Source organism: Myodes glareolus, chromosome 8, assembly GCF_982192425.1.
Source record: "Myodes glareolus chromosome 8, mMyoGla1.1, whole genome shotgun sequence".
In the NCBI taxonomy this organism is placed as follows: domain Eukaryota; kingdom Metazoa; phylum Chordata; class Mammalia; order Rodentia; family Cricetidae; genus Myodes; species Myodes glareolus.
In genome coordinates this window covers 72,873,506-72,892,207 of record NC_142033.1, presented here as the reverse complement: position 1 = coordinate 72,892,207, position 18,702 = coordinate 72,873,506, and the positions used below count along the sequence as shown (strand labels likewise).

At 45.5% G+C, this 18,702-nt stretch overlaps 1 protein-coding gene across 1 annotated transcript in view; it reads left to right on the top strand.

The window, feature by feature from the left end:
* The window catches only part of LOC125387503 (sodium/glucose cotransporter 1), a 70,076-nt gene that overhangs the window by 37,666 nt on the left and 13,708 nt on the right, over positions 1-18,702 (top strand). The window contains exons 6-11 of the mRNA XM_087909120.1: positions 7,662-7,767; positions 8,785-8,865; positions 10,468-10,688; positions 10,893-11,028; positions 12,801-12,908; positions 16,654-16,804. Of these exons, the coding sequence (XP_087765246.1) occupies positions 7,662-7,767; positions 8,785-8,865; positions 10,468-10,688; positions 10,893-11,028; positions 12,801-12,908; positions 16,654-16,804 (803 nt within the window). The remainder of the gene's footprint in view (positions 1-7,661; positions 7,768-8,784; positions 8,866-10,467; positions 10,689-10,892; positions 11,029-12,800; positions 12,909-16,653; positions 16,805-18,702) is intronic.

Below are 18,702 nucleotides of genomic sequence, written 5' to 3'. Positions count from 1 at the left end.
TCTTTGGAGACAACTGAGTTTTCATTTTAAGTGGTTATCAATTGGAGACAGCTTCTGGGTTAGGGATGGGTCATGTGAGCACATCTTTCAGTTCTAGGACACCATTTGCAGACCCGTGCAGGCCTGTGCATGCCACCTCAGTCTCCATGAGCTCATATGTGCATAGGTCCTGTTGGTTAAGAGGTCTTATTTCCTTGGTGTCCTGCATAACCCTTGGTTCTTACACTCTTCCTTCCTATTCTTCTGAGGGTTCCCTAAACCCTGAGTGGAGTGATTGAGTGGAGACATCCAATTTATGATCATGGGTTTCTTGCCTTTCAATCACTGCACGTTGTCCAATTGTGGATCTTTGTAATTGTTCTCATACGCTGCAGATGGAGATGGCTGAGCAAGGCATTGGTCTATGAATGTATAGCAGAATGCCATGTAGAGCCAGTTTATAGCTGTGCTCTTTTAGTAGGAAGTTAGTATTTGATTTTCCCCTAGGTATCTGGGTTATCTAGTCTCATGTTCTTGGTCACCCAAGCACTGTCTGGTATGGGTTCCATCTTTTGAAGTGGCCCTAAGTCAAATCAGATATTGGTTGGTTACTCCTATAAGCTTTGTGCCGCCGTTGTACTGGTGTACAGTACTGGCATTGCAGGCAGGGCACCCTTATACATGGAAGGTTTGTAGCTGGATTGCTGCGTATGCTGTTCATTTATTAGCAGGCACCGTACCTTCCAGTACCAAAAACACAAGCCCATAGGGGTGAAGGCGCTATGTAGGCACCACCTCCCCTTCTTCAAGCTCAGGGTATTGTATAGGTGTTGTCTTCAGTTTGTGGGGAGGAGCCTAAAGCCTTGGCAATAGCCTGGATCATTTGGGGGTTCCCATGGGACCCCATTGACTAAGAGCTCAATTAGACATAACCCATTTTTTGGTACTGGAAATTTCATTTGGTGGCAAGAGAGGTCCAGTTGGGACTCTATATCTCCCATTCCTTGGCAATTTCTTTTATATTGCCTTCATGTATGTATACATATTTTATGAAGATTCTACCGTACTGTTTTCTATACTACTCCTCAAAATACCCCTTTATTTCAGTTATCTCTCACTGTACTCCCTCCTTCAATTCCCTCTCCCATTCCTCTCCTCACTCGACCCTCCTGTCTCAGTCCCCGACCCATATATAATATATAATAGACACTGTTCTATTTCCCTTTCCTGAGGAGATCTATCTATTCCCTCCAGTCTCTTTCTCTATGCCAACCTTCTGTGATTCCCTGGATTGTAGTTTGGTTACTGTTGACTTAACGGCTCACATCCACATATAAGTAAACATATACCATATTTGTTTTCCTGGGTATGGGACACTTGCCTGAATACTTGATGGCACCCACGCATCTGTGGAACCTGGAAGTGCCAGCACTTGCGGTGGCTAGGCACTTTGCCAGAACGCTGGCAACTTTGGGTGGTGGAAATTATAACATGGGGGGGAGGGTTAAGGGCAGATGGGCAGGAATGGGGGCATCAGATCTCTTGAGACTGCTTTCTGTTGATTTGTGGGCATTGAAATCTTGGGAAACTTGAGAAAGCTGGGATGCTGGTCATGTCTTGGGGTAGCTAGTTACTTCAGTGTTCTCCAGGCTTTGTGGAACTGTCTAGTTGGCAGGCTGGACCCGAGGAGATGCTGGTGAGGCAGATTACATTTAGAAAAAAATTTGATCCTGGTAATAAAACTTTAGATCCTGGTGATTGAGGGAGAAAAATCCCCAAGATAGAGAGAGGGGCTTTCCCCAGGGTTCCCGAGATGAAGAAGGAAGTTTCCCAGGGAGCCAGAGACCAAGGAGAAGCTAAATGATACTTATCCCGGGTGAATCTGGTCTGTTCAGGTGGGTCCAGTTTGGCTCCCTGGAGCTTATGAGAATGTTTAAGTTTATAAAAAGAGATAAATTTTAAATACATTAGGAAGCTCGTGGTTATGATAGTATAATGTTGGAATAACTTATCAGGATTTTATTGGTTAGTGTTAAGATTATGGAAGCTATATAGTGAGAGAAGAGAGGAGGAAGCGAAGGGCAAATTATTAATTAAACCTTTCAATGTTACCTGAAGCAAACCTTAATGCATTTGTTTCCTTCAGCATCATAGTATTACCCATTTACACCGTATTAATGTCCAGGACACACTGCTGCAGTCAGTGATAAACCTGTTACATTGAAATCTGTTTTGTGAGACTCCTTTTTGAGTCTGGGGGTGTGAGTGTCCCCAGGATGTTACTCTTTCTTACCACTTGGGCATCTGACAGTATGTGCACCTCCAGCTCCGTGGCTAATGATGGGCCCTGTTACAACAGCTGAGTGGTTAACTGGAAAGTTGAGTACGTCATTGGAGACCAAGAAATTGGTAAGGCAGACAGGAGAAAGAGAAAAGGGGGGAATCAGAAAGGAGAGTATATGGAGTTCCTGGTACAGGAGAGTTGAGTACTGTGATGAGACTTTATGCTTCTGGAACTGAAGACAAAGCAGCCCATCTTGGTGTTCTCTGGAACAGAGCCCTATTTGAGTTACCATATATATGAGGAAAGGGTGTTCCGAGGTGGAGGAGTAAAGGGTTTGAGGTGAGATAGGTAAATCCAATGAGGGAGGCCTTCAAACTGGCAGCTGTGGGAGTTACAAGAATTACCTTAAAGGAGCCCTGCCATTTAGGGGAAAGGAATATGGGGTGCTGGTCTGGAGGAAAGATCTCCGATGTTAATTGGCGATGGACAGGGGTTGACGCATGGTTGGGTGGTAAGTAGTCAGTTAAATCCCATAAGAGGGAGCAGAGGTGAGGCAATAATGAGGTGAGCAGGTGAGCAGGGAGGGGTGAGGGTTTAGGTGAGAGGCTGGGAGCCAGAACCAGCCACCCATAATGGGTCCAAAGAGCGAGATTGAAAAGGGTTGTTTGGGGAGGGTCCAGAGCCTGAAAAGAGCCAGAGGCAAAAGCTTTACCCAGGCAAGGTGAAATTCCTGTAACATCTTAACAAGAATATTTTTTAAGGAGCAGTTAGTTCGTTCTGCCTCTCCTGAGGACTGAGGATGGTATGGGATATGAAAATGCCAGGGAATGTTAAGAGCCTTAGAGTTTGAGAGATCTGGGAGTTAAACTCTGGTGTTATCTGACTGAAAAGAGGTTGGGACTCCAAACTGGAGACTAATTTCCCAGAGAAAGACATCAGAAACTGTCTGGGCCCTCTTGTTAGATAGTAGTAGAAAATGTTTAAATCCACCCAGACATGGTATCTACCAAAACCAGGAGATAGTTAACCTGTCTGACTGTGGGCATATGAGTAAAATCAAGCCACTTCTGACACAGTCTCAGCATAAGGATTAGGACACACCCAAGCCCAATGCCCATTTTCTCCACATTTAAAACACAAGCCTGGTGGCCCTTGAGCCCCGGGTTGGGGAACAAGGGAGCTGGGAGCAGCACGGGTAGGATGGGTAGTCGCCATGGCCAGTTGGACGGCCTTGGCCAGCATTTGGCATTTTTGTCTACGGGCTTTATCATCTCTTCCATGGTACACCTTTAAAGTCAGCCCTAAGACTTCCGCGTATGGGGTCAAGGAGCCTCTCTCCAAAAGCTTAAGTTTAAGTCTAATGCCGGGGAAGCTCTGGGGAAAGAAATGGGCCATGAGGAGCGTTCACCCTCTGAACTCTCCAGATCTAAATTAGTGTACTGCAGAGAGCCTTTGTGAGGGTTCCAAGAATTGAGAAGGATTTTTCCTGCCTGTCCCGGGAGTTTACTGGCTGTCAGGAAGCAAGTCACAAACTAGTCTCTAGCTAAACCACCTGGGATGTTGTAATCCCAGTGTGGGTCCTGCTTGGGGACCGCCTCAGTCCCAGGGTAGGGGCAGTGGGCTACATTAGTCTGGTGAACCTCGTCTGCATGCATTCTAGCCTGCTCCCAAACTTGCTTGTGCTTCTCAGGAAGTAGGTTATTAGTTAGGATCATAAAAATATCATGAAAGGTGAGACTATAAGATTGGGTAATATGTTGGAATTGTTTTATGAAAGAGGTAGAATCCGATATGTAAGAACCCAGTTTTTGTTCTGAGAATGAGAAAGGGACATGTACCTTGACCAGCCCCTCCATACTGGCTACCTCTCGCAAAGGGAGAACTGCTGCTTGTTTGGTTTGGTCAGGGTTGGGTTCCTTAGCAGCGCGAGAGTGCGTGAGAGGAGGGGTGAAAGCAGGTGCCAGAGGGTGGCGGGGGCACGGCAACAGGAAGGAGGAATAGTTGCTGGGGGAAGGGGAAGAGCTGGAGAGGTCGGGAAATCGGGGGTTTATTAGCATGGTCCAGAACAGAAGTGGGGTGTTCCTCTGAGTTAGAAGGCATAGGTAGGAACATGTGAGCTGAACAGGTTGCAAGGACAGAGGGTGTAGAACTTAAATAGAAAAAGGCTTGAATATATGGGAGCTCTTTCCATCCACATATTCACCCACAGACGTGAGAAAGCTCCCACAGAATAGCTGGATCTAAGGTTTAGATGTTATCAATTGTTAGGCCGTGTCTTAGTGCAAAGGAGGATAAGCTCAGGAGTCTGTAAGTAAGGCGTTAAGCTTAGGGGCTTTAGGGTCTCCAAAAGGCATCCCAGGGGAGAGGTTCAACTGAGCACTGGAAGGTTTATTTCCCATAGCCAAGAAAGGGAGAAAGAGAGAGATGAGACCCAATAGCTAACTTGTCTACAAGTGTCCTTGAGACAGAGCAAGTGATTGGTTCAAGCTGCCCCAAGGCTATCAATGCAGGGGCCGGGGACCAGGGCAGAGTATTCTGAGGGACAACAGTCCAAGATGAGAAATGGGATCCCAGTCCTCAGCTGTGGGGAATTACCAGCGATGAATGTCAGCAAAGGGATCAACTGTAGCCATGAAGTCTGTGGCTGGGGGCATTCCCCCGTTCTGAAGAACACTAGAGGGTTGCCAGACAACCAATGGTCAATTATTTGGGTTCAGGGAAATGGTTAAGCTGACCAGAAGGGGCGAACTCACCAACGGTACTGGTGCTGTGCGCAGAATTCAGCAGCCTGGCAGATGGAATATGGGCAGTTGTGGAGCAACCCGGTCCAGGGTCCCAACCCTCGTTGAGTGGGGCAGGAGAGCCTGTGGAGTCTTGGCACCAATGAAATTACCAGGTGTGATGACAGATCACAAGACACACAACTACAAAACCTACTTTAAGAATTTTTTTAAGAGGTGGGACTAAGAGAAGGGGGTGCTCAGGCCGGTCGGCAGCTTGGTGTGGGAAGAGAATGCGGAGCGGCATGTTCAGCTTTTAAAGGCTGTCTAGCACATGTGCACAGAGGTTTACATAAGCATGTCACACATAGATCACAAGACCACACTGCACAGAGATCACGTAGATCACGTAGGCTGGAGAACCCTGGGTGACTGTGTAGGTTGCTCGAATGCTTGATGGCCCATGCGTGGTCGTGGAAGCTGGAAGTGCCAGTGCTTGGGGCAGCTAGGCATTTGCCAGAACGCTGGCAACTTTGGGTGGTGGAAATGATAACAGTCGGGTCCCCTGGAACTGGAGTTACAGGCAGGCATGAGCTGCCATGTGGGTGCTGGGAATTGAACCTGGGTTCTCTGGAAGAGCAGTCAGCTCTCTTAACCACTGAACCATCTCTCCAGCTCCTGTTGTTGAAGTTTTAACTTTTCATCTTGTAGCACCACAAGATTTGAACCTTCCTTGGCAGTTTGTGCTTTACACATTAATGCACGATCTCTTTCTGCTAAGAGAACTTTGTGGGGTCCAGCAGCTGACTCAAGAATCTCAGTCCCACTGCAACCCCAAAAACAAAGGCAAAAATGAGCAAATGTCAATACTTTTTGAGTATCAAAATAATACACACCCATGGCAGCTCTAGGTAAACTGTAAAATTCCCTGGAAAGGAAGAGGGGGAAAATCCACAGGGAAACAGAAAATTGAGGCAGGTAGGAAGAACTGAAAACAAAACCCCGAGACCTCAGGCCAAGGGGGCTGTATGCATTTGTGTGTGTGTGTGTGTGTGTGTGTGTGTGTGTGTGTGTGTGTGTGTGTGACTCACCATCCCCTCTCTTCTCTCCTCATCCTATCTGTCCTTCCTCACCAGGAATGATGATGACGTAGGTCTCTTTGGGTGAGAGCATCTTGCAGGAGGCTTTGAGAAGACTGGAGCTAGAGCTAAGATGTGGGGCCCCCATCTTGGGAGGGTGGGGCTCAAGTCGTAGCACATAGCCATGGGATTGGCTTTAGGGAAAACAGTGAAGGCAGGAGACTAGAGATCCCACGGGGTGGATATCTTGGTCCAGTGTGCATTGCTACTGTAATAAACACCAGAGATTTATAAAGAGCAGAGATTTCTCACAGTTTTGGAAACCAGTCCATCTAGGCCTTGTGCCAGCAGCTGGTGAGGCTCTCTGGCTGTGTCACTACATGGGGAAGAGGGTCTTGCAATCTTGGCTCGCTTCCTTCCTTCTTAGAGAGTCAATAATCTCATTGTGGGGGTCCTGCCCTCCTGTGTCATTTACTCCTAATTACCCCCCCAGGACCTCACAAACAGAATCAGTATATGGATTTGGGTGTTATGTTTCCAACTCATGAACTTTCAGGAGACACACTGAAACCATAACAGAGTGCAGAGGATGTGGAGTGAGGAAGGGGGTTATAATGGGGAGCGTGCAAGAGAGCTGAGTCCAACCCCACTGACCTCTCCTTGGAGTGTGACAGGATTCCTTTTGCAGTTTCCTAAAACGTATTCAATTATGTTCAATAAAAACAAAAACAAACAAACAAAAAAACCGCACACACTCCCTGGAGAAGTCTAATTTCGGTACCTGCAAATCTAAAAAGACCAAGATTGGTGGGAATGGTGTTCTTCCTGTGAAGAACATGGTATTTTGGTGCCCCCTGCTGGTTTATATTAGCGACTGCATATCTTCCTGCCAGGTAGCTTTATCTTAGAGGCAAAGCAAGCCTGGAAGGCTTTTCTTCACTGGGTAAAGAACACAGTGAATTCGCCAGTGACAAGGGACAAGTCCCCTGAAATGACTCCAGCCAATGTACATGGGAGTAGTAGTAACATACAAGAGGTACTTGGTGTTCTCAATGAATTCTTTTAGGGCCACGCAGGTAAAATTAAGACCTCACTGAAGAAGCAGGGAGTGGGGGCTGGGTTTCCGACTCATAGATCTGAAACACTCAGACTTGCTTTGGGGACAGAGATTATAAACCCATGCACACCAATGTGTGTATACAAGCCAGAGTAATGGCTAAGGGCAGCAGGTGGTGAGTGGATGCTGACAGACTCTTTCTCTCTCTCTCTCTCTCTCTCTCTCTCTCTCTCTCTCTCTCTCTCTGTGTGTGTGTGTGTGTGTGTGTGTGTATTTGTGAAGCACCTTGTCCCATGACCCTCAGCTAGGTATTCACAGTGCGTGGTACATATAAAAAGGCGAAGGGATGCTGTGTGGTACAAAAGCCACTATCAATTAGTTTACGCTAGCATTTTATAGATTTTTTTTTTTACCACAGAGTCCTTTTTCTTGTGAACTACTAACTGCTATCATGAATATAGCTTGCTTGGGAACCCAGGAATGGCCCCTGTGACCAGATGACCTCTCTCACTTCTGCCTATGCCTTACTTCTCTCCTTTCAGGCAGACATCTTCTCTGGAGCTCTGTTCATCAACCTAGCCTTGGGCCTGGACATCTACCTGGCCATCATTATCCTACTAGCAATCACTGCCCTTTATACAATCACAGGTGAGTCCATTCAAGCGAATCGTCAGCTCAAGTCTGGCTCAGGGTTGGGAAAAAGGCTATTTTCTTGGTCTCTGCGGCAAGCCATGTGAATGTGCGGGGTAAAAAGCTCCCGTGCTGGGTGGAGGAATGTCAGGAGAGCTTAGCCCTGAAGGTTGTGGACAATGTGGCAAAGCTAGGACAATTAGAGGCATGCCAGGTGAAAAAAAATGTAAGTGAATGGAGAATGGTGGCAGAAGAGGGTAGGGCGGGGATCGGAAGCAAGGCGAGCCTTCAGGTACCAGAAGCAGGTGGTTACTGCGAAGTAGCCGGGAGAGAGGAGACACAAAGCATAATGCTATAAACAGGTACGGGGTCCTTGGGAGCCTTAGATGTAATGTGACTGGATTAAGAACCATTTCGAAGTGAACGAAAGATATACAAAGAGGTTTCCGAGTATGATTTGAGGATGGCAGAGACACGTGTTCTTTGCAGGAAGAAAGGGGGAGGAGCCACAATGGGACTTTCTGTTCCATGGGCGCCCAGTATACCTGAGGATGAGACGTTCCTTAGAGAGGTTGGGATGTAATTTACAGTTGGCTCATTTGTCTGTCACACACATGTGTACACACACACACAGAGAGAGAGAGAGAGAGAGAGAGAGAGAGAGAGAGAGAGAGTCCTGGGTTCCATTTCTACCATTGCAGAGTCAAAAAGAGCAAACATTCCTTTGTGAGCCATTTCCTAGCATTAAGCTCACAACAAGTACTTTCCTTTCCACTCAGGTAGAGAGGTAGAGACAAGCGTCTTCCCCTTCCCAGGCCTTGTAGTTATTTTCATGAGAGGCAAAGGCCAGAAACAGTTCTGAGCAGCAGGATTCGGGGGCGGGGGATGAAGGTAGGGGAGGGAAGGCAGGCAGGTGGTGGTGGCAGGGAGTGGAGCTTCTTGGAGGGAGCACTGTGGCCAAGAGAGGGTAGTAGAAAAAGGAAGCAGGCGGGCATCATGTGCTCCGTGTGATCTATTGTCTGTTTGCCTGCTTAGGGGGCCTGGCAGCCGTGATTTACACAGACACCTTACAGACAGCAATCATGCTCGTGGGGTCTTGTATCCTGACTGGATTTGGTAAGTCGGGGCAGAGGTATAGAATTCTGAGAAGACGGAGCAAGTCTGGCTTGCCTGCCTACCTTCTCTGATGTAACCAGTCTTCTGTCCCACCAGCCAGCTCCCAAATAATAACATGGAGACTTATTATTAATTATGAAAGCTTGCTCTTACCTTAGGCTTGTCCCCAACTAGCTCTTGTAACTTAAATTAATGTACTTTTATTAATCTATGTTCTATTATGTGACTTTTTTTAACCTCCTCTCCATTTTTGTATGTCCGAATTTTTCTGCATCTCCTGGCATAATCTGTGTTCCTAGATTCCTCCTCCTCTTCCTCTCTCTTGCTCCAGCAATCCCACCCATCTCTCTTGCTTGCATATTGATCATTTGACTTTTTATTAAACCAGTCACAGCAATATATCTACATACAGTGTACAAATATCCCATAACACCCTGTCTAACTCTATAGCTTGGTTCAGTGGTCTCCAGTGTGGGCCCGTGGTAATGTGTTGCTGTATTTGCAGAGAACCTGGGTAAAAATGAATATGGCTAACGACTCAGCAAGCCACACAGATTCACACGCCGTGTTTGCAGGCTGAAACTATATCCTGCACACACTGTGAGGTTAAAAGGTCAATGTTTTTGCATTGTTGGTGATGAGTGATTTTTTTTCATTTAGAACAATTTAAAAATTGTTCACTCCATGCTGGCAGCTTTGATCATTTTTTGTCCTTGTCTATAAAGACAGCATTGAAAATCCTAGCTGTCATGAAGAGATAGAAGACATATTTTGATTTTTATGTTTAGTGGGCCCTGTGGGTATCATTAAAGACTCTTGTTTAGAGTCTTTAATAAACTCTAGAGTTTACTAAACTCTGGAGTTTAGAGTTTATTTTCTTTTTCTTTATTTTTTTCTTTTTGGTTTTTCAAGACAGGGTTTCCCTATATCTTTGCAGTCTGACCTGGGACTGTCTCTTGTAGACCAGGCTGGCCTTGAACTCATAGAGATCTGCCTACCTCTGCCTCCCTAGTGCTCGGATTAAAGGTATTCACCACTATCACCTGATCAGAGTTTAGTTTTCTAAGGACTTAGATCTGCTTCCCCCGCAGGCTCTGGGGTCAGCAAGCACAGGCTAGGATGGCAGCACTAAGATGAGAGCTGGCAAAATTCTCATCCCTGCCCCGTTCCCAGGCATCCCTGGGGGCAGCCGTCCTGCCTGTGTCCTGTCTCCAGAAGGCCACTGTGTGTCCCTAGCTCTATGTTCTGAGTTCCAAAGACCATGGCAGACAGCTGGGGTTTGAAGAAAACCAGTCTGCACATGGTCCAAGGCCAAGTCTTTCTTTAATAAGGCGCCTCCCTTTCCATATTGTGTGCAGTCAGGGCACTGCTGCAAGCTGTTGCTTTGAAATGCCAGTGTCTCCCAAGAAGGCGGGGCAGTTAACACTCCCGTTTTTATAAATGAGAAGCCTGAGGTCTAGAGGGAAGATCATTTACTCCAAACCACACATCATGGGTGTTTCCCTATGCTGGTATCCTCTTAGTGCTAAGATACTCAGACATGAAATCACTACAAGGAGTTAAATTTTTCACAGTGTTCTTTTTTGCACCAATATTTTTCAGCCTTTACTGAAGTGGGAGGATATGATGCCTTTGTGGAGAAGTACATGAAAGCCATCCCAACTGTGGTTTCTGATGGAAACCTGACCATCAAGGAAGAATGTTACACTCCCAGAGCCGACTCTTTTCACATATTCAGAGATCCTATCACAGGAGACATTCCATGGCCTGGGCTCATCTTTGGCCTCTCCATCCTCACCCTGTGGTACTGGTGCACAGACCAGGTATGTAATCTAGGTGTGGAAGCAGACAGGGTGCATGACAGGGACTTCCACCTGTCAGGCTATTGGGGTTGAATATGTAGAAGGCACACGCGGTCTGTGGGTTGCTGGGAACCAAGGCTGAAGACACCAAACAGGGCAGCTGGGATGTCAGAGGGTCCCAGAATTCCCAGAATGCACAGCTCCTCACTGGGATGTTCCTGACAGGTCATTGTGCAGCGCTGTCTCTCAGCTAAGAACATGTCTCACGTGAAGGCCGGCTGTATCCTGTGTGGTTATCTGAAGGTGTTGCCAATGTTCCTCATGATCATGACGGGGATGGTCAGCCGGGTTTTATACACAGGTAATTCCTCTACCCGAGCTCAGTCCATTTTTCCTGTGCTAGCTCTCAGGGACTTTGGAAGCTCTCTGGCTCCTTTGTTCCATTTCTTTTGTGCCATGATTACCAAGCAGCAGGGTTGCCTGTGTCAGGCAGTGTACACATTGGAGACACAGAATTCCTGGGGTTGTCCTTACCTAGTCCTTTTAAGATCAATTTACTATTTTTTTTTAATTTAAAGTTGTTTGATAGCAAGCTCGTCACCAAGCCTGAACTTGATCTCTGGAGCCCACGAGGAGGAAGGAGAGAACCAGTTTCCTCATTTACACCGACAGCTGTCTCCTCATTTTTCTCCTAATCTCCACAGTCATGACATCACCCAGGTTCCCTCCTCCAGAAAACAGTGTTTGCTCGCTTGCAGCTCTGCACCCTGGCCCCTAGGCCTGTGGTGGGGTCTAAGAGTCTATTTTGTAATTCTAATGCCAAGGCCCAGGCAGCTGCTGCTGGCCCTGTGCTCTCTGCCCTGTTTCGTGGGCCATTTCCTTCCAAGTGCCCCACCTTGACAGATTCACCTTTGGTCTTTTTCTGGCATCTCAGCATTGTTATCTAAATCCTGTTGTTATGAATACAAATAATTTTTGGTTAGCTATTATGAATCGAAACCGTTTTGAAATGCAAAGTAACAACAAGAAGTAAACAGAGCACCACAGAGTGACAGTTTGGCAAGTATCCCCCGAAATGAAGTCAGAATCGCTGGCAGGCATTGGCTGTGTTGTCCTTGGTTGCATGCCCCTCTTGACTCTCATATTCCTGTGCTGGCTTGTACACCAGGAGGAAAACATAGTTGCCTTCTGTATTCATAACTCACACTTCTGTGGATCTTCAGCCAACTACATATTGAAAAATATTAAAATATTAGAACCTATGATGAAAACATGTGAGTTTTGCCTATCACTTTTTCCAAACAACACAGGACAACAGCTATTTCCATAGTACTTCTAGGTTATTCTATGTTGTAAGTCACTGTAGATGACTTCTGGGGAGGATGTGCATGTGTTAGAGTAGGTACTAGGCTATTTATTTAAGGAGCTGAGCCTCTGCAGACTTTGGAATCCACTGGGTAAAGAATACCCAGAAACAATTCACACATGGATGCTGAGAGATACCTGTTGAGCAAACAGAATAGCTCATGCCCTAATGGCTACTGCATTTATTTATTTAGAATAAATATATTTATTTATAATAAGTGTATGAATTGGTACTGTGGTACAGTGCTAAATAAGTATTTAAGAAATGTTGAGTCAAATTCTATTTAAGTTTCTAGAATTTTCTCCAATATTTTAGATCTTGTTCCCTTCTCCTCCCAGTCTATTTTTTTTTCTATCTCTGCTCCATTTCTCAGATCTTGGGAGTCACCCTAGTTTTCAAAGGATTTGACTGTATGTCTAAAAGTTGTTCAAAAAACCCTCAAAACCAGGGACACAGATAACCCTAATTATCATTACCAAACTGTTGAGGTGGATGGCAGTGCCTCCTCCTTTCCCACCATATCATTTGTTTCCTTTCTGTCCTCTACGAACCATGTTTCTCTGCTGTGGGAGCGTCCAGATGTGTCAGGGATAACAGGCCAGGGCATGGCACAGAGGATCTTAGCTGGGAAACACTCTTTCCCTGACGCTGTTTGGGTACCAGGGGGATGTCTTGTTTGAAGTGTTGCTTTAAGGTAAATACTGCAACCATCAGAATCATTGCTATCCAACGGAAGCTCGCTGATGCATCTGTTCATCTCTCTCTAGACAAAATTGCCTGTGTGATCCCCTCGGAATGTCAGAAGTACTGCGGCACCTCAGTTGGCTGTAGCAACATCGCCTATCCAACCTTGGTGGTGGAGCTCATGCCTAATGGTGAGACTTTCTTGGGAGGTCAATTTGGTTTAGGCTCCACCGAGACGTCTGAGTGCATTCTGGGACAAAGGCTTTTCCAGGCCAGGGAGAAAGTCCCATTTCTGTGTTTCTGAGTTTGGTTTATGTCTTCACAACATGTAGTTCAGTTGGAGTCTATCACCCTGGGTCTTGTCCATTAGTTGGGCTAAGAAAGGAAATGAAAACTTGTTGGGGTGGGGGGAGAAATTCCCTTTCCATGCCTGTCTAGATCATCATTTAAAATACTTAAACAAAGAGGTTATACCTTACAATGGCCATTTTGGAAAACAGTGTAGAAGCTCCTGAGGAAAAAAAAATTAAAAGTAGACCTACTATAGGATTCACCATTCTCCATACAGGGTTCACATCCAAAGAGAATGGAACCAATATGTTGTAGAGATAACTGTATTCTAGTGTGCATTTTAGGCTCGTGCACAATTGCCAAGACAGGGAACCCACCTTAGTGTTTAAACATAAATGGATAAAAATGTGCTCTGCACAAACAATGGGTAACATTCAGACTCACGGGAAGGGGATCTGTTCCTCTGTGGGAACACGGATGCTGCTGCAGGGTGTGAAGTGAGAGAGTCTGTCACAAACACAGATGCTGAGTGATCTCATCTCTGTACTTAGAGAGAGAGTATGAGTGTGTGAGTGTGCATGTGAGTGTGCGTGTGAGTGTGTGTGTGTGTGTAAGAGAGAGTGTGTGTGAGTGTGCATGTGAGTGTGTGTGTGTGTGTGTGTGTGTGTACATCACTTTACCCATGAAGCCACTGCACTGGCCCCTGCACCTCATTTTCCTCACAGTTTTAAAAGTCCACACTGTGATAGAAACGTTAAGCACGTAAGAGGGAAGCAGGCATCTATAGAGAACAGCTTAACTGACAACACCTGCAATTGCCTGCGTTTTCACTCATTTATAGTAACAGCTCTTTTCCTGTTACATTTTTATTATTGTTATTAGAATATATTTACATCATTTCCCCCATTCCCTTTCCTTCCCCAACTCCTCCCATGCGCTCCTTTTCACTCTCAAATTCCTGTCTTATAAAATTTAACACACACACAAACATACACACATGGAGTCCATTTAGTGTTGTTTATGTGTATATGATTTCAGAGCTGATCACTTGGTATTAGATAACTAATTAGGAGCTCATCCCAAGGGGAAGACTATTTCCCCTGCTCTTAATGCCCCTTAGTTGCCTGTAGTCCTTTGCCTATGGTTGGGTCCCCTTCCATGTTACCACGTCTACACTGGTGTTGTCCTTGTTCGGGTATTGCTTAAGCAGCCATATTGTTAGGGTATTATGCATGAAACTTCCCTGCCATTTCTAGGAGACACAGTCTTACTGTCGACATTTTGGTTCTTTGGGTCTTATAATCTTTCCACCCTATCTTCCAAGATATTCCATGAGCTTTAAACCATGGGGTTTTTGTTTGTTTGTTTGTTGTTTTTTAAGATGTGCTATCTCCCTGAACTTGGAGCTCTCAGTTTTTTCTGAACTGGCTGACTAGGGAGCCCCAGGACCTGCATCTTCCCCATCAGTTCTGGAGTTAGGGCTATGAGCCACAGTTCCTGGCTTTATGTAGATGCTGGGGATCTGAACTCAAGTCCTCATGCTTCTGCAACCAATACCTTACCCCCTGAGCCACCTTCTCAGCCTTTCATCCTTTCGTGTGTGTGTGTGTGTGTGTGTGTGTGTGTGTGTGCGTGTGTGTGTGTTCAAGTTTTCTCTTGAGGCAGAGTCTCGTTATGTAGCCCAAGCTGGCTTTGAATTGAATTGGTGTTAGTCTTCTCATCTGAACTTCCCTAGTACTCGGATTACCAGGCACACCAGCATGTCTAGATTTCTTTTTAAATTTCTCTCCAGAGCTTTATGCACAACCTTGGGCAGAGCATTTGTATTCAAATCATATAAGAGGGGAAGTATATTTAACTACTCCCCTGAACTTGGCTGCTTATTAGTTAAGGTTCCGATGAGCGTCAGTCACACTGGTCTTAGCAGGAACAAGTGTGATTTCTCCAAACTGGCCCTGTGCCCTGATCTCATGAGAGCCTAGCACATGGTGCTAGAGGGAACAGTGAGCAATAAAAAGCCATGTGCAAAACAGCAAAACACTGTGTCTGTCACCTGGCTTCTGTGACTACTGAATCCCCTGTGTTAGACCACCAGACACTTCCTGTCCCTCGCCTTACGTCACTCAATTGCATTTAATGCCATTGGTCATTTGCCTCCTCGAGTCTTTCTCTTTGAGTCCATAATGTTATCCTCTCCTGTTGCCTTTCCACATCTTCTTAGGCTGCCTCTTTTGGTTCCTCTTGTAGTTTCAGCTTTTCAGCCAGCAAATGTTCCCCAACTAATCCACATCAGTCCTGCCCATTTTGTCTCCTAATTATCATGCACTTTTCTTCCTGCCTATTTTTGCCTTTCTTGCCTTACTTAGTCTGCCTTATCATAATTTGGGGGGGGCTAGAAGGTCGCACAAGTACATTTAGCAAGCATTTGTTCAGTAGATAAGCAGATGATGGTTTAATGAGAATAAAACATTGAGAGATTAGGTTGCTTGAACCTATGCTGCCTGAACTGTCAATGGCAAAGCTGATGTGGGCATAAGTCAAACAGGCCTTAGCTGGGCGATGGTGGCACACGCCTTTAATGGCACTCAGGAGGCAGAGGCAGGTGAATCCCTGTGAGTTCAAGGCCAGACAGTACTACAGAGTGGGACTTCCAGTACAGGCTCCAAAGCTACAGAGAAACAAAACAAACAAGCAAATAAACAACCAACAACAACAACAAAAACCAAATCTTGTTCCAAGACAGGCAGTCTGTGTCACAGACCTGCTTCACCAGATGATTTATTAGTGTGGCTAACAGGTTGTGGTACAGCCAGTCCAACAATCATTGTTCCCTAACAGAAAGTTCCAGAATCAAGTAGTTGTTCAATCCATGAGGTTGGGTGTCTCAGCTAGTCTTCAGTATATGCTGGGATCCCTAAGAAGTAGGCTCCCATAATGGGCTTTTCAGTGAGAGTGACGTCAAGCAGGCAAACAGCAAGAGAATCCATCTTCCAAGTCCTTTATACAGGCTGCCATCAGAAGGTATGGCCCAGAATAAAGGTGGATCTTTCCACCTCAAAAGATCTGGATTAAAGGTGGATCTTTCCACATCAAAAGATCTGGATTAAAGGTGGGTCTTTCCACCTCAAATGATTTAATAAAGAAAAAAAACACTCCCAGGTGTGCCCAGTGGCTTGGGTTTTAGTTAATTCCAGGTGAGTCAAGCTGATAACCAAGAGCAGTCACCACACTCTATGCTACAGCTTTGCCAGACGTGAGTTGTTCATTTCTCTAGGTTCCCATTCGTGAATGTCTTATCATTCCCTCCAGTCCTGCTTAGACATCCTTCTTCTGTATCATGACTCTTTAGTGAGTCCTTACGGTTGTCCCCTTGGCTGGAAACACCTACCACTGCTGTGACCACCGCACTCACCACCACCACCATCACCATTTAGTTGAAAAGTCTCCGATGTTTCTCTTGTCTCTAAATCATTGCCTGCTGTGGTCTTAGAATGTAAAGCTCCATTTCTTGAAGCTTCTATTCTTTCTGGAGAGAGAAATTTGAGACACAGGCATGGTTTCTAAAGGCAAACAGACCTTGGGTACTGCTGCACAAGAAACAGAGTCAGGGTGACGAATGTCACTCAAAACCTCGTTCTCTTTCAGGACTCCGAGGCCTGATGTTATCAGTAATGATGGCCTCGCTCATGAGCTCTTTGACCTCCATCTTCAACAGCGCCAGCACCCTCTTCACCATGGACGTCTACACCAAGATCCGGAAGGGAGCAACCGAGAAGGAGCTCATGATTGCAGGAAGGTAAATGCAGCTTCCTCCTCTCTGCCGTGTACCAGGGGAGCTGAAGGTCACAGAAGGTTCTACCCACCGTAGTGCGGTTGGCAAGATTGGCAGGCACTTGGTATAATCAGTTATCTCTGTGCCCAGTTATAGTTACCATGTATGGGCACTTTCTTTTATTTTCTGTGGTACTGGAGGATTGAAGTCAGGTCTTTTCTCATTCTGGGTGAGTACTGCACCACAGAGCTAGACCCCAGCCCTGGCATTTCATTTTACATCGAAAAGAGTTGAGCAGTGTCCCTCTGGAGTTAGGAGAAACATAACAGATCAACTTCTTTATCTCAGGCTACCAATGAGCATTACTAGAATGAAGTTACCTGGGTCTTAACTAGACCTGGATTGGGCAGAGCCAGGACTGCCGGCTGCAACCAATTAAGTCCCTGTACAGGGCTCTGAGTATATTCTGTGATGTACAAAGTACCAACTAGGTGCACATTATATTCAGATGGTACTGGCACTTGCAATGCTCTACCACTGAACTGCATCCACACCCCTTGTTTTTTGAGAAAACAAGGGTACTTAATGCCACAAAGGGGTGTGTGACCAGCAGAGAATCTACTACTTTGCATTCTACTGAGCAGCACTGAGGTTTTATTTTCCTTAGAAGGTACCTACTGGAAAGAAAAGCAGTTTGTTAACTTGTACGGTTCTAGATTTCCTGGTCCTATGATTGTACTGAATCTCACATTTTTTTGTGCCTCCCATAACTACTGACTTTGGGTTTGCTCAGCCCTGAACAAGCTCACAATGGCATGAAGCAATTGTAATGTTTGTAAGAGCAATTCAGGACCCAGATAAGAGAGAGATGAGCATGACTTAGTGTGGTAGGGGGAAGGTTTTGTGGAAGGAGATCTTAGAGTCAAAAATGGCAGGTAGGGTTTGAGTAAATCGTGGGTGGTATGGGAAATCCATCCCAGAGGGAGACCTATGTAAAAGCACTACTCATTGCTTTAAATACACATGGGGTAAGGAAATTCTAGCTTTATAATTAAACCAAGTGCACAAAAATAAGAGCATATAAGAGAATCTCCCACTGTTTTACAACATGAAGTAAAACTCAAGAAGAAGAGAGCTAGGAAGACCCGGCCACTTCCCGAGTAGACGGCTCCTTTAGACCCTCTCCTTGGCTAATGTTTTTAATTAAGACTTTATAAGAAAGAAGCGTGGTATTTTAAAATTTTTTATTTAATTTAAAAAATTTTTAATTTGAAAGCCAAGTGTGGTGGTGCCCACCCTTGATCCCAATACTTGGGAGTCAGAGGCAGGTGGAACTCTGTGAGTTCAAGGCCAGGATGATCTAGAGAGAGTTCCAGGACAACCAGGACTGTTACACAGAGAACCCCTGTCTCAAAAAATCGAGAAAGAGAAAGAGAGAGAGAGAGAGAGAGAGAGAGAGAGAGAGAGAGAGAGGAAGAAGAAGGAGGAGGAGGAGGAGGAGGAAGAGGAGAAGAGGGAGGAAGGTAGGGAGGGATGGAGGGAGGGATGGAGGGAGGGAAGGCAGGAAGAAGGGAGGGAAAGAGGGAGGGAGGGAAAAAATTTTATTTTTTAAATTTAATTTTAAAAATTTTTAAATTTAAATCTCATATTTGTGACATTTTTTTCTCTCATTAATCTTTTTTCCCAACCTTTTATTCTCAGTTTTCAGCTGAAGGGAGATTAAGTGCCATGTTTTATATCATGTGGAAACAATGGGAATTTGAACCAATGATTATCTTGCTCCTGAGTCTGTAGCCCTGTACCTAACTTTGAGTCTTCTCAAAGCGGGATTTTCATCCATTAGATCACTGGGCCAAGCCGCCTGTTGAAAGTCAAATGAGTTTCGATTATTCATAGACACAGATAACTTTTCTGATGCTTAA